General features: G+C 43.1%; 1 protein-coding gene across 1 annotated transcript in view; it reads left to right on the plus strand.

Annotated features, from left to right (window-relative positions):
- PIP4K2A (phosphatidylinositol-5-phosphate 4-kinase, type II, alpha) overlaps positions 1-13,115 on the plus strand; it is a 75,142-nt gene that overhangs the window by 12,059 nt on the left and 49,968 nt on the right. Inside the window, exon 4 of the mRNA XM_015406958.1 lies at positions 2,049-2,145. Coding sequence (XP_015262444.1) covers positions 2,049-2,145 — 97 coding nt within the window. The remainder of the gene's footprint in view (positions 1-2,048; positions 2,146-13,115) is intronic.

Below are 13,115 nucleotides of genomic sequence, written 5' to 3' on the forward strand. Positions count from 1 at the left end.
GCTTACCTGTAACTGGTGATCTTCGAGTGGTCATCTGTGCATTCACACCACCCGCCCTCCTTCCCCTCTGCTCTCGGCCCTTCATCTTGTTTTTTGAAGGCTGTTGGGCGGCGGTCAGAAGGAACTGGCGGGATCTGCGTGCCCCTCCTTGGTCATGCGCAGTGGGGCCGGCGCGTGACCTGGGAGAGGCGCGAAAATCCCTTTTGCTAGCTACTGATACCGAGCAGGGTCAGCGCAGGCGCAGTCTATCCCAAGGGTGTGAATGCACAGATGACCACTCGAAGATCACCAGTTACAGGTAAGCAACCTGTCTTTGTTGATACATCTCTATTATCTTAATAGTAAAACATGAAGATTACTAATGCAAAAGTGTCAAGCAAGCAATCACAATCTCTTTAGCTAAGATATAAATATCATAGAATTAAAGTTATGCATTAAAAATAAACATCAGGCTATTAATCTGTTTTGCAAGTTCCTTTCCTCTTATCAAAGTCCAAATTGGTTTTTAAATGGTTTAGGGGCAACAGCCCCTAATTCTGCTTCAGGATCAAAGAGTTTTGCCAGATTCTTCGAGATGGTATCACAGTCTTCCTCATCTTTCTCCTCTTCTTCTTCTTCTGTGGCTTTCTCAGGTCCATCTTCCATTTTCTGTTGTTGCTTCAGGAACATCCGCTTTATTTATTTCTCGCTGAAATTTCTTTAAGTTCCTTTTGTAACGTATCCAGCTTGACGTTAAGGTTGGTCATCTGGTCCAGTAGAGGGCGTAAAGCTACAGCAGTCAGTTTGGGAAAGTCTGTGGTTACTTCTGGTCTGGTAGCCAGCAATGCTGTGCTAGCAGTTTGTATTATAAGTATCGCTTTCGACGCCATTTTTCCTGCTCGTTGTGTCATTGTTTACATAAGAGGAAAGTTTAAAAGTTCTCCATAAGTCTGGATTTTATCGCTTTCTTGCTGGTCCGTCGCACACTTCATCGTATTCTGCTTCCTTCGAGCCGTCCTTTCAGCCTCCCGCTTTAAACTCAGTCATTTCGGGATCGGGCCTTCCCTTGCCCCTTCCGCTTGTTTGGGGCGGCTTTACTAATAACATTTTATCGATTGTTTGCTGGATCATGGCTTCACTCAAGTTTGTACTTGCGTTCGCTTGACATGTAGAGAGGATAATTTCTTGGGATCCTTATACGCTCTGTCCGATGTGCACCTCTTGGTGCGATGATGGCTCCGTGCCGTGGGGGTCTATCGGGACAAAAAGGTGCCTCAATCCTTTGGCTTCTGCCTTGAGAGAGGCACCTCTCATGCCCCAGGCTGTGACCCCCCCCTACAAGGGGCCTGGGGGTCCAAGATCAACTCGGACCCCCCCCCATCGGCACGTTTGCGGGGCGCTCACATCAGAGCTGTGATGGAGCACACCCGCCTGCGAGTCACCAAAACCGGAAGTCCAAATGAACTTCTTTTATTGATGGTACAGTCAGGAGGGCCTTTCCCTGTGATCTTAATTCTTGGGCAGGAACGTATGGGAAAATACGGTCCTTCTGATACCTTTGTTCCTAAGCTGTATAGGGTCAGTTTGGTGTAGTGGTTAAGTGCGTGAACTCTAATCTGGGAGAACCAGGTTTGATTCCCCACTCCTCCATTTGCAGTTGCTGGATGACCTTGGGCAAGCCATAGTTCAGTCAAAGGACAATTCTGGAAAGAGCTCCACCATCCCCACCTATCTCACAGAGTGTCTGTTGTGGGGAGGGGAAGGGAAAGGAGTTTATAAGTGAGACTCCGAGTTAAGGGTGGGGTATAAATCCAATCTCTTCTTCCTCTTCTCTTCTTTAAAGAACAATTCAGGGTTTGACATCTAGGAGACTATTTGTACATGATATGTAATCTGAGTTGCAAAGCAAAAGTTTGTTAAAATTCTGCTTAATGAATTTTGGTTCAGTTGTGTTCTGTATACGAATATTTACCTATCACTACGATTGGGTGAATTATTGGCATGCTGCTGCATAAAAGTTATAGTAATCCCAGGTCTCTTTATTTCACTTTATCAAACCTCTGTTTCAGGGAAAACATGCCAAGCCATTTCAAATTCAAGGAGTACTGTCCTATGGTATTTCGCAATCTGCGTGAGAGATTTGGAATTGATGATCAGGACTTTCAGGTAAGGTTTCCTACATTGATAAACATCTATTTGATAACTTGCAGTCCTGCTGATTGTAAGCAGGGAAAAAACGTGTGGATGGAAGCTGAGATTTGGATCCTTTGATTGCAAATTTATGTAACTTGAAGAGGAGGATGTGCCACCTAGTTAGATGGTTAAGGTTGCTATGTTCTCAGTTGGTGCCTGTATCTTTTTAATGCACTGAGTAAATCTGCAGCTACTGCACTGCCCATTCCTCCCAGGTCACTTAAATCCTCATTTGGAATTTTGTGTGCAGTTCTGGTCACTAGTTCTCAAAAAGGATATTGCAGAGCTGGAGAAAGTACAAAAGAGAGCAACCAAGATGATTAAGGGGTTGGAGCACCTTTCCTATGAGGAAAGGTTGAAGAGTCTAGAACTTTTCAGTTTAGAAAAGAGACAGCTAAGGGGGGGATTTGCTAGAGGTTTACAAAGTTATGAATGAGACAGAGAAAGTAGAGAGATTTTTCTTCTTCTCCCATAATAGTAGAGTTTAGGAGCACCCAACTATTTCTTGGAAATAGTTTCAGAACAAATCAAAGGAAATACTACTTTACTCAATGAATGAGTAGATGGTGGAATTTGCTGGCAGTGTATGTAGTGATGGCCAGGAGCCTAGCCATAGATGGCTTTAAAATGAGGTGAAATAAAGTTTTTTAAAGTTATTTGGCCCACACAAAATTACACAAATTTATGGTGGAGAAGTCCACCAATAGCTACTAGCCATGGTGACTAAAGGGAACCTCCATATGCAAAGGCAGCAGATTTCTGAATACCAGTGGTAGAAGGCAGCATCAAGGGCAAACCTCAACCTCTAAGCCCTATTTGTTTGGTCCTCCATGGTAACAGGTTGGCTGCTATGTGAAACCAGTGGTCTGATCTAGCATGCTGTATTTATGTCTTATGAAACAGAAATTTTGCAAATTTTAAAAGCCTGTTTTTGAGAAGAAAAACGGGGTGAGTCAGTGTTATAGGTGGGCCTTGGTGTAACCTAAGTTAAACTTTATTGAAAATAATTTTTGGAAATCTTGACAATAGCGCAGTTTTATGACTGAAGGCAAGAAATGTAAATGTCTGTAGTCTGAAATGTTACATTCTTTACACTAGAGGAATTTATTATGGGACCCTTGGGTGGTTTCTTAAACCTAGGTAAGGTAACATATGCTGATATTTCCTAGATGAAGAAGAACATCAAGAAATGCTCCATCTCCACAGTTGTGTTACACTTTTCATTTGTTTATTTATTAATCTTTCCTTCCTCCGTATTTGCTGCTGCTTCTTTCTCCACCATGTAATATTTCCCAGTTGTGCACTTACCCACAACAGTAAACCTGCTGTGAGTCAGTCTTGTAAACTTTCACATAAAGAAAAATGTGTGTTCAACTGAACCAGAGGGCTAAACTGAAAGAACAATAATGATGCTTTATAGCTGCAATTGATAATCTTTACAGGGTACATTTGCTGCAGAGAGAAAGTTCTTTCCACAAACTTTCCACGTCACCCACTGGGTTTCTTTTTTGGGGGGAGCATTCTGTAACCCTTGTAGGTTTGCTCAAAGTTTTTAATCACAAGTCTTAATAAGGTACTCAGTTTCTGGGTTCAAAACAGCATGCAGGGAGGAGATGGGGAGCTAAGGAATCTGAAGACCCTGCTGCGTGAATGCAAGATGCTGTCACTGAAGAGCCGGAACAGAGTAGGGATTAGGGACCTGCTCTTGGGCCTGGAGAGATGCTGCTGAACTATGAAGGTTGCTGGGTGGATGACCTTGGGCCAGTCACGCTCTCTCAGCCTAGTGTACATCACAGGTTGGTTGTGACGATAAAATGGAGACGAGGGGGCATTACATACTGCCCTGAGCTACTTGGAGAAAGGGGGAAGGATACAAATGTAACATCTAGATAAGTATGTATTTGTGGGCATGACCACCTCGCCCCAGAAAGCTTTGGAGCTATTTTACAGAGGGCATGAGAGGGCTGACTGTTTCCCTCCTCCACTTACATGAATAAGAGTGCTTTCTGCTTATGCAGTGGGATTGTTGGATCTAAGCCCATAAAGAACAAAATTAGTACAAGCTTTTGGGCAGGCTCTTTTTTTAACATTTGTCAAAAGCTGGCCACATCGTTCTAAATGGAGAATAAAGTACGTATTTTCATCTTGGTTCAATTTGTTTGGTAATGGGCATATCCCTATCAAGAAAGCTAAGATTCGCTGATAGGACATCGAAAAATCCTTTAGCGGTCTCTCCTGGGAGAGCTGAAGTTGGGAAGAACATATGCTTATTTAAGAATTTCACTATTAAGGGTTTTTTCCCCCAGCGTGTTTTGATGCAATTGGATTTTCTCTGCACTGGTTATTTTTCGTTAGTACATCCCATCTATAAATAGAAAATCTCTTGCAGTGCTTCCTAAAGATGTTCAGGCTCAAACTACACATAGCGTTAATCACATGTAATTTCCCCCCCGACATTTTCTATTTTTATTTAAAGCAGCTGCTAAGGCTTCAGTCTTCAATGGGAGTCTGGGGACAGGCATCTCTAACTCTCTCTTCTCTGCAGGTTTTCCACCTTCATTTCACCCTGCCAGCTGGAAGTGTGTGGGGTGGAGAGAGGGAAGTACCCATATCTTTTCACCAACAGGGCCTATATACCTAGGGTGGGAGCAGTTTTGATGTTTTGTGCCTTCCTCCTCCCAATCAGTCAGTGACTGATTTTAATAATAGAAAAGGAAGGGAAAGTGGCAGTTTGTACAGTGAACATTATTCTTTTATTTATTGATTGATTGATTGATTTATATCCCCCCCCCCAAAGGCTCAGGTAAAAGGAAATAATTGAAGAGCTTGAAGGGTGTACAGTATGCTTTAAAAATCTAGAAATATTACCCTTAAAACAGAGAGTAAATGAGAATGAACAAACAAGCCTAGTTCAAATATGTTCTGAAACAGTGGGGAGGGGTATGAAGACAAGTCCATGTTTTTGTTTTTGGAATATTTATATACTGCCCTTCAACCACAAATGCCCGAGGAAGTTCATAACAATATAATAAATTAAAACCTACATTTAAAAATGCTACAGTCTACTTTAAAACTCCAAACTCCAGGGAAATCCATTAAAAAGCTAAAAGCATTTCCAAAATGTCAGCAGCAGTAATCTCTCTATATAATAATGCTGTTTTAAAGTGGCAACATTCCATGTGCTCCCATTGGCTGTAAAATGCTCTCCCTCAGCCATTGTCCCACCAGTCGCCACTCAAGAGTACTTGCGTGCCATTGGCCGGGTGCTGGGTCTGCTCCTTTTCCTCGCCCACTCCCCCTTCAGCCACTCTGCCTGGCTTTCTCTCTTGACAAAGACGCTTCTTTTGCTTTCCTCCTGTGTGGGAGTAACATTTCCCTCAGTGGCTGTTGGTAAGTGTAATGAAATGGCAGTTACCTGTGATTGTTTAAAATGTTCCGCCATAAGGTTTAATTGAGCTGTAGTTCCAGAGAGGGGCCTGTAGTAGTATCACTCACTGGGTTGAATGGGGCCGCCTCATCTGCTGGACTACACTTCCCAGCTGCCCAAAGGCCAAAAAGAGCGGGAAGAGAGGGACTGTCCCAAGGGGCAGGGCAGCATCAATATAGACTCCAGCCCATTCAGGGAGGAGGCAGTCTTCGTCCTACAGGAGGCTAGGAAAGGCTCCTGCTGCCTGTGCTGACCAGGCTGTTCAGGCCATAGTGGGAACCCTGGGAGGCAGCAGAAATTCAGCCACTCCACAGTCGGCTGCACTGGGGAATGAATGGAAGTTTCCCTGCTCTCTTGGGCCAGAGAGAGAGAGACTAGAGCAGAGAGCCAGAGGCCGGTGTGTAGGGTAAGAGGATGGCGTTTGACCCCTGTGGGTTTATGCTGTGTTGCTTCATACAATTGGTTCATACACTCCTGCAGTGAGTGTGCACGCCCCATAACTGTGTAAATAGTCAGATAAATTCTTTTATTTGGGCAATTTATTTGGATTTATTTGGATTTATACCCCGCCCTTCACTACCCAAAGGTGTCTCAGAGCAGGTTACAAACTCCTTCCCCTTCCCCTCCCCACAACAGACACCCTGTGAGGTCGGTGGGGCTGAGAGAACTCTTGCCAGAAACTGCTCTTTTTCAAGAACAGCTGTGCCAGAATTATGGCTTGCCCAAGGTCATCCAGCCAGGTGCAAGTGGAGGAGATGGCAGAGATCAGTTCCCCTGGAGAAAATGGTGGACTCTGTGACCTTATATCCTGCTGAGCCCCCCCCCCCATGACAGCCAATGTGATGTGGCAGTCAGGGCTTCAGAGTACAGTGGAGGCTGTAGGTGGGTGGGTGTGAGATGGAAAGCTGAAGAGTGAAGGAGAAATAAAGATAGGTTGATGAAGAGTGAAGGAGAAATAAAGATAGGTTGATGAAGAGTGAAGGAGAAATAAAGATAGGTTGATGATTGGCTGGGAAGGAGATAGGGTTGCCAACTCCATGTAGGAAATTCCTGGATATTTGAGGGATGGAGCCTGGAGAGGGTGAAGTTTCAGGAGGGGTGGGGAACCTCTGACAGGTAGAATGCCATAGACTCCACCCTCCAAACCAGCCATTCCCTCTTGGGGAACCATTGTTGCCCATCTCCAGGTGGGGGCTGGAGATCACTCAGAATTACAACTGCTCTCCAGAAGGGAGGGGAAATCTGAAGTCCGAGGGGCAGATAAAGATAGGTTGATGGTTGGCTGGGAAGGAGATAGGGTTGCCAACTCCAGATTGGGAAATTCCTGGAGATTTGAGGGGTGGAGCCTGGAGAGGGTGGGGCTTGAGGAGGGGTGGGACCTCAGACAGGTAGAATGCCTAGACTCCACCCTCCAAACCAGCCATTCCCTCATAGGGAACCATTGTTGCCAAACTCCAGGTGAGAGCTGGAGATCACTCAAAATTACAACTGTTCTTCAGGTAGCTGAGTTCAGTTCCTCTGGAGAAAATGGTGGACTCAGTGTCATTATACCCTGCTGAAGTCACCACAGCAGATTGACAATGAGTGCCCAAGGCCGGGGCACCCGCCCAAAGCCTCTTTCTAGATCTCGTTAAATTTATTTCCACAACAGGCCTTATTCCTAGTTAAAAACATAAACAGCAAACCAAGTAAAAACAATATTAGCATGCCCAAACACAGAAAGGCAGAAGGGTGAAAAAAATTCATCTAAAATTCATCTACTAGTCAATGAAAAACTAGCTGCAGTAAAACAAAAAGTTATTGCCTGGTGCTGAGAAGATCCAGTCAAGGTGCCAGTTATGTGGGGGATCTGTTACACAGCAGCACACCTGGGTTGCCCACATAGTGTTTGTTTGACAGGTCATTGTAGCCAGTCACGCCTCCCTGGCAAACGTTCCCTTATGATTCATGTTAGCAAATACATTTTTCTCACATTCGTGCTCTTCCTGCTATAACCTTTGAGCCTCATTTCCCCCTTCAAAAAGGTGGCTCTCCAGAACAATCTGGGATGAGGCAATACTGCTGGAAAGGGGGGAATTTGGATACAGATACACACCTTGGAACACCTTGGAGACCAAGAATGTAGTTAGCTATAGAAAAATTCCAAAACCAATAGTGAAGTGCCTTTTTTATTTGAATCATCCAGAATAGCACAATGTAAGCTTTCGTGTTCCCCATATCAGACTAGATGTTAAACCTCCTCCTCCCCAAAGGTGCAGTTGCTTCAGCCACAGTGGTAAAGGCCCAAAGTCCATATGTATAAGGAGCTCCTTGAAGCATATGTTTAATAATGAAATGTTACACTATGAAAAGGTGGTAAACAGTGTTCCCTCTAAGCTGAGTTAGTGTGAGCTAGCTCACAGTTTTTTAGCCTCCAGCTCACACATTTTTGTCTTAGCTCAGGAAGGATGGCTCCAGAGCAAACTAATTTATGCCACAGTCAAATTGTTCACTCACTTTAATGCCAGTAGCTCACAAAGTAGAATTTTTGCACACAGGACTCCACAGCTTAGAGGGAGCATTGGTGGTAAATAAGATGTTCATAGCTTTTCCTGCTGTCATTGATTTGCCAGCTCCATGATCGTGGGCATTTCATATACAGATGAATAACAGCTGTACCTCTCCAGTGCTGAATGAAATAGTTTCCAAGATGTATGCTCTTGATACAATCTTCAGAGGGACGTTATTGACAAAAAGCTTTTGCTCCATTTTCAGAAATGCATTTCAATATTTGACTTTATTGAGTGAGTTTCAGGCCACAAGGGAACTAATTTTTGCTGCATCCCACCTTTTATAAATTATCCTAGCTGCTGCTTCCTTTTGTTCTACATTCAGGCTGAGTGCTCTGGTGGCTTTAAGTTAGCATCTAGCCTTAAGTAAGTATAGGGAGGGAGTGCAGTGGCTCTGGCAGTACTGCAGTTGAAGACAAAGGATGTGAATAAACATACTTGCTTATTAGGTCTCACACTACAGCTTAACTCAGTTTTCCCCTGGTGATCAACTCACTGGCCAGTACATCCATACAACATACAAACAAGAAGGGTTTATATTTGCAACATTGGCTTACAATCATGTTGCATGTGTCTGTGAGCACACGTGCACCCTTTTAATAGATTCGGGATGGTGGCCATGTTGGTTTGCAGTAGAAGAGCAAGTCCAGTGGCATCAACTAGATTTCCGGGGTGTAAGCTTTCAGGAGTCAAAGCTCCCTTCATCAGATACTTGATAAAGGGAGCTTTGCCCCACAAAAGCTTATACTCCAGAAATCTTGTTGATTTTTAAGGTGCTGCTGGATACTTTTTTAATAAAAACCCTTTAATCTTAAGGATCTGAACATGTGGCTCAGGAAAAACAACCAGAATTAATTTTCAGTTACACAATTACCTTTAATTTAGCAGTTCAGGCAGAACATAGATGCGTGGCTCATTTCCCAGTTTGGTTCAATGGGCTCATCAGTATAATTAAAATAAAATGTTTTCCCTCAATGTCTTTGGCTTTTTGTATGGATGCTAGATGTCCTTGATAAGTGGATCTAGAGGCTAGATGTGTTTTCATAACATAAATTTCCAGAATAAATCTGCAGGTAGTTTTATTGTACTCCAAGCTGAACACCATTTGATGACATTTTTGCTGCCCCAGAGTTCCATAAAACAGATTGTTGTACTTAGTCTGTGAGCTGATTATCATATGAATTAGTGTGTCAGTTTAAACTTTCTAACCGTTCAAATGGTGCAAATAGTTGTGTTTTGATCCCTATAAAAGAACAACAGAACAACAGTGAAGAACATGAAGCTCCAGTTATCACAGATGCTTAAGGCCCAAGGGGTAATGCCGGAAACCAAAGCATGCTCACTTGAAAACACATACCCGGGACTTCTGGTTTGTGGATTGGCGATGGCAGTTGCTCTCCCCGGGTCTCGGGGAGGCGATTAGCACACCAGCGGCATGGAGGGGTGCCACCTCAAGTGGCATCCCCACAGAGCCTTTGTGAAGGGCTCCAGGCCAGAGGGCTCTTGAGGGTTAGCCTCTTCGACGGCTTGATGCCGGAGAATCGAGGCTTCCCTCAGCCCTGATGGCCCTGCCGTTGTGTGGCCTTCGGGCACAAGCTAATTCGACCGGGACAAGCGCAGGAGATTGAGCGGAATAACGACTGATGTGAACAAGGTCAGAGATATGACCGACAATGAATGTGAGTTCTGAGTGAGCGGATTACTTGATAAATGAAGTAACCCCCTGTGGGAAAAGCGGAGCGCAAAGAGGACAGATAGACGTATCGAAGGGGAAGCGGGAGGAAACAAACAGTGCGTGTATTTTGAGAGATGAGTGCCGATAGCAAAGTGACGAGTCTTTCGAGCCTTTGGGGAGCGGTTTGAAACTGTAAACAAAGTTGAAAAATGGCGGCTTCCTGAGGAAAGTTTAAACCGAAACCGGGCAGTCAGAGCCCGAGACCAGAAGAGGGAGCGGACATCATGAAAATCTTAGTGGATATGCTCAAGCCAGTGATGGAGCAACTCGATGGTATTAACCAGCAGCTGGCCTCATTAGATCAAAATTTCGCTCTACAGCAGTGCCAGCTGGAAGAAACGGAGAAGAAAGTGGAGCATGCAACTGAGAAAAAAGTGGAGATGGACACCGCAAACAAGAAGATGAAGAAAAGAATGGGTGAAGTTGAAACAAAACAAAACCTCCAAGAGAATCGTTTGTTACAGCTGCAAATGGAAAAGGCCAACATGATTCTCAGGTTCCAGGGAGTTCCTGAAACTGAAAAAGAAGATTTGGATAATACTCTGGGTTGGATTATTGCTCCAGAAACAGGCTTATCAGCGGATGAAATAGTAAAAGACATGGAGCCTGCCTGGAGAGATTGTGGTCAGATTTGCAAGAAGACAGACCAGAGATGCCATATTAAGGGGAACTTCAGCAACTCCAATGAAATTGGGAAATTACAATCATTAAGACTTTAAATGACATTCCATTTGAAATTTGTCAAAAGAGGAAAAGCTATAAGGATCTAATCCCTTTTCTTCAAACTAATGGAATTCAGTACCGGTGGGCAATCCCCGAAGGTGTCATCTTTAAAATCAACGATAAAAGAGAGAAGATTGACTCCACTTTTAAAGCGAAGGAATTCCTGAGACGGCAGCTGGGGAAGAAGATGCTCAGAAAGTTCTCCCATAATAACTAACATACTAATATAGAAGCTGCGAAAAACAAGAACTCTACAAGTATATTGTTTCACTAACACTTTAAATACTACTATTTAGTTTAACACGGATGTGATCTCCCAATCTTAGGTTTTTAGTTAGTGTGGGTATCTTTCCTTTGTTCATAGATGTAGTCCCCTTCCCATATTTTTCTTTGTAGTTATTGTAGTCTTATTTAAAAAATAATAAAAATACCCCTTTGGGGGTTTCAAAAAAAAAGAAAAAGAAAACACATACCCTTTGATCCTAGTGTTGCTTTCTCTCAAATAAGAGTGTTTAGGGCTCTATCCAAATGATTTTTTAGAGGTGATGCGGAGCATTAATTATTGAAAAGTTTACATTAACTGAAAAGGCTAAATAGTCCTGATTTGGATTGTTTTGTTAATGTGCTTCACTCAGCTGAGGGAGACAATCAATAGCTGTCAGACCACTGTCATAAAAGTAGGACAGTCATTAGCAGATGACTTTGACCTTTATCAGGAAAATGACTTACTGGGTTTTAATCAGTATGCTTCCAAAGAAATAGTAAAACCTCTCCTTTGGAAATAAGTTTTTTTCCAGAACACACAGTCTGAGCATAATAAATCCTAATAAGTTTTTTTTAAAAAAAACAAAACTGTCACGATGTAGTAGCTGATTGTGATGGCCTGTCATTTTCATTTAGGGCCATCTTACTTTTTTAAAGACCATTTTTTACTCCAGTGTTCAGTTCCAACTTGTGGTCTTGGTCAGCAAATTTCAGAATATTTCATTCAGGGGAGGAGGAACCTCAAAAGGCCACATTCTCCACATATTTTGTAAGAGAAGTGGGATGAAGCTGCTGTTACTTCTGCATTTTAATTCTGCTGCTGCAAACACAAATATGTCCCTGTCTGCTTATCGTCTGGTGTGACTTTTCATGTTTAGAATCTGCAAGGTCTCTTCCTCAATTTTTTAATATCATCTGAAGAAGTAACCCAGTTTCCTACTTAAGAACTGAGCTGTACCCTTTTGGGTATCAAGCTGCCTAAGATCATCAGATATTTGCTGATCAAATGCAAAGCAGGAACTCTGCAGTTTTATTTCATAGAATCACAGAGTTGGAAGGGACCTCCAAAGTCATCTAGTCCAACCCCATTTACAGAAAATATCTAATTCCTTGCCTTCCTTATCCCACTTTTTTGCCAAAAGTGTAGCTCATCTATATCTTAGCAATTACAGGTACAGAAAGCCAGGGAGGTTCCAAAGGCATGCTATGTGGGCTTGAAATTTACTCTTTAAATACATACTGCTTTCTAGTGGATCATATTCTGTCATGATTTTAATATGCAGAATTCTTGAGACATAAAGAAAATGTATAAAGCCAAAATGAGAGAAATTATTTTAGAACATTTTTATTGTCTTCCCAACCTGAAAAGGCTTCCAGAATTGCTGATGGTGGCATACAATTATATGAGGTGTGTCGTAAAAACTAAAACCAAAAATATCTTAAGAGAAACTCTTGTAGCCCAGACTTCATAGAAACAGAATTCAGCTTACACCTAATCATAGAATCATAGAATGTTAGAGTTGGAAGGGATTTTGCAAGTAATCTAGTCCAACCCCCTGCACTTTGCAGGAGCATAGCTGAAAGATAGCCCTACAACATACCCAAAAGATGGTCGTCCAGCTTCCGCTTGAAAACGTCCAGCGAAGGAGTATCCACCACCTCCCAAGGCAGTCTGTTCCACTGCTCAACCACTCTTACAGTTAGGAAGTTTCTCCTGATATTTAGCCGGTAACAACTCCCTTGTAATTTCCACCCATTAGATCTAGTCTTGTAATCCGGAGCAAGAGAGAATAGATCCGCTCCATCTTCTACATGACAGCCCTTCAAATACTTGAAGACTGCAATCATGTCCCCTCTAAGCCTTCTGTTTCCCAGGCTAAACATACCCAACTCTTTCAGCCTTTCCTCATAAGACTTGGATTCCAACCCTCTCACCATCCTGGTTGCCCTCTTCTGGACATGCTCGAGCTTGTCAACATCCTTCCTAAAATGTGGTGCCCAAAACTGGACACAGTACTCCAGGTGAGGCCTGGCCATAGCAGAATAGAGTGGAACTACCACCTCCCATGAACTGGACACAGTGCTTCTGTTAATGCATCCTAAGATTGCATTAGCTTTCTTCGCAGTCACATCGCACTGCAGGCTCATGTTTAGCTTGTGATCAACCAGAACACCTAAATCCCTTTCACATGTGCTTCTGTCAAGCCAAGTCCCTCCCATTCTATATCTGTGCCTTTGATTTTTT

The sequence above is a fragment of the Gekko japonicus genome, unplaced genomic scaffold, assembly GCF_001447785.1.
Source record: "Gekko japonicus isolate JY-2015 unplaced genomic scaffold, Gekko_japonicus_V1.1 scaffold1483, whole genome shotgun sequence".
NCBI lineage: Eukaryota > Metazoa > Chordata > Lepidosauria > Squamata > Gekkonidae > Gekko > Gekko japonicus.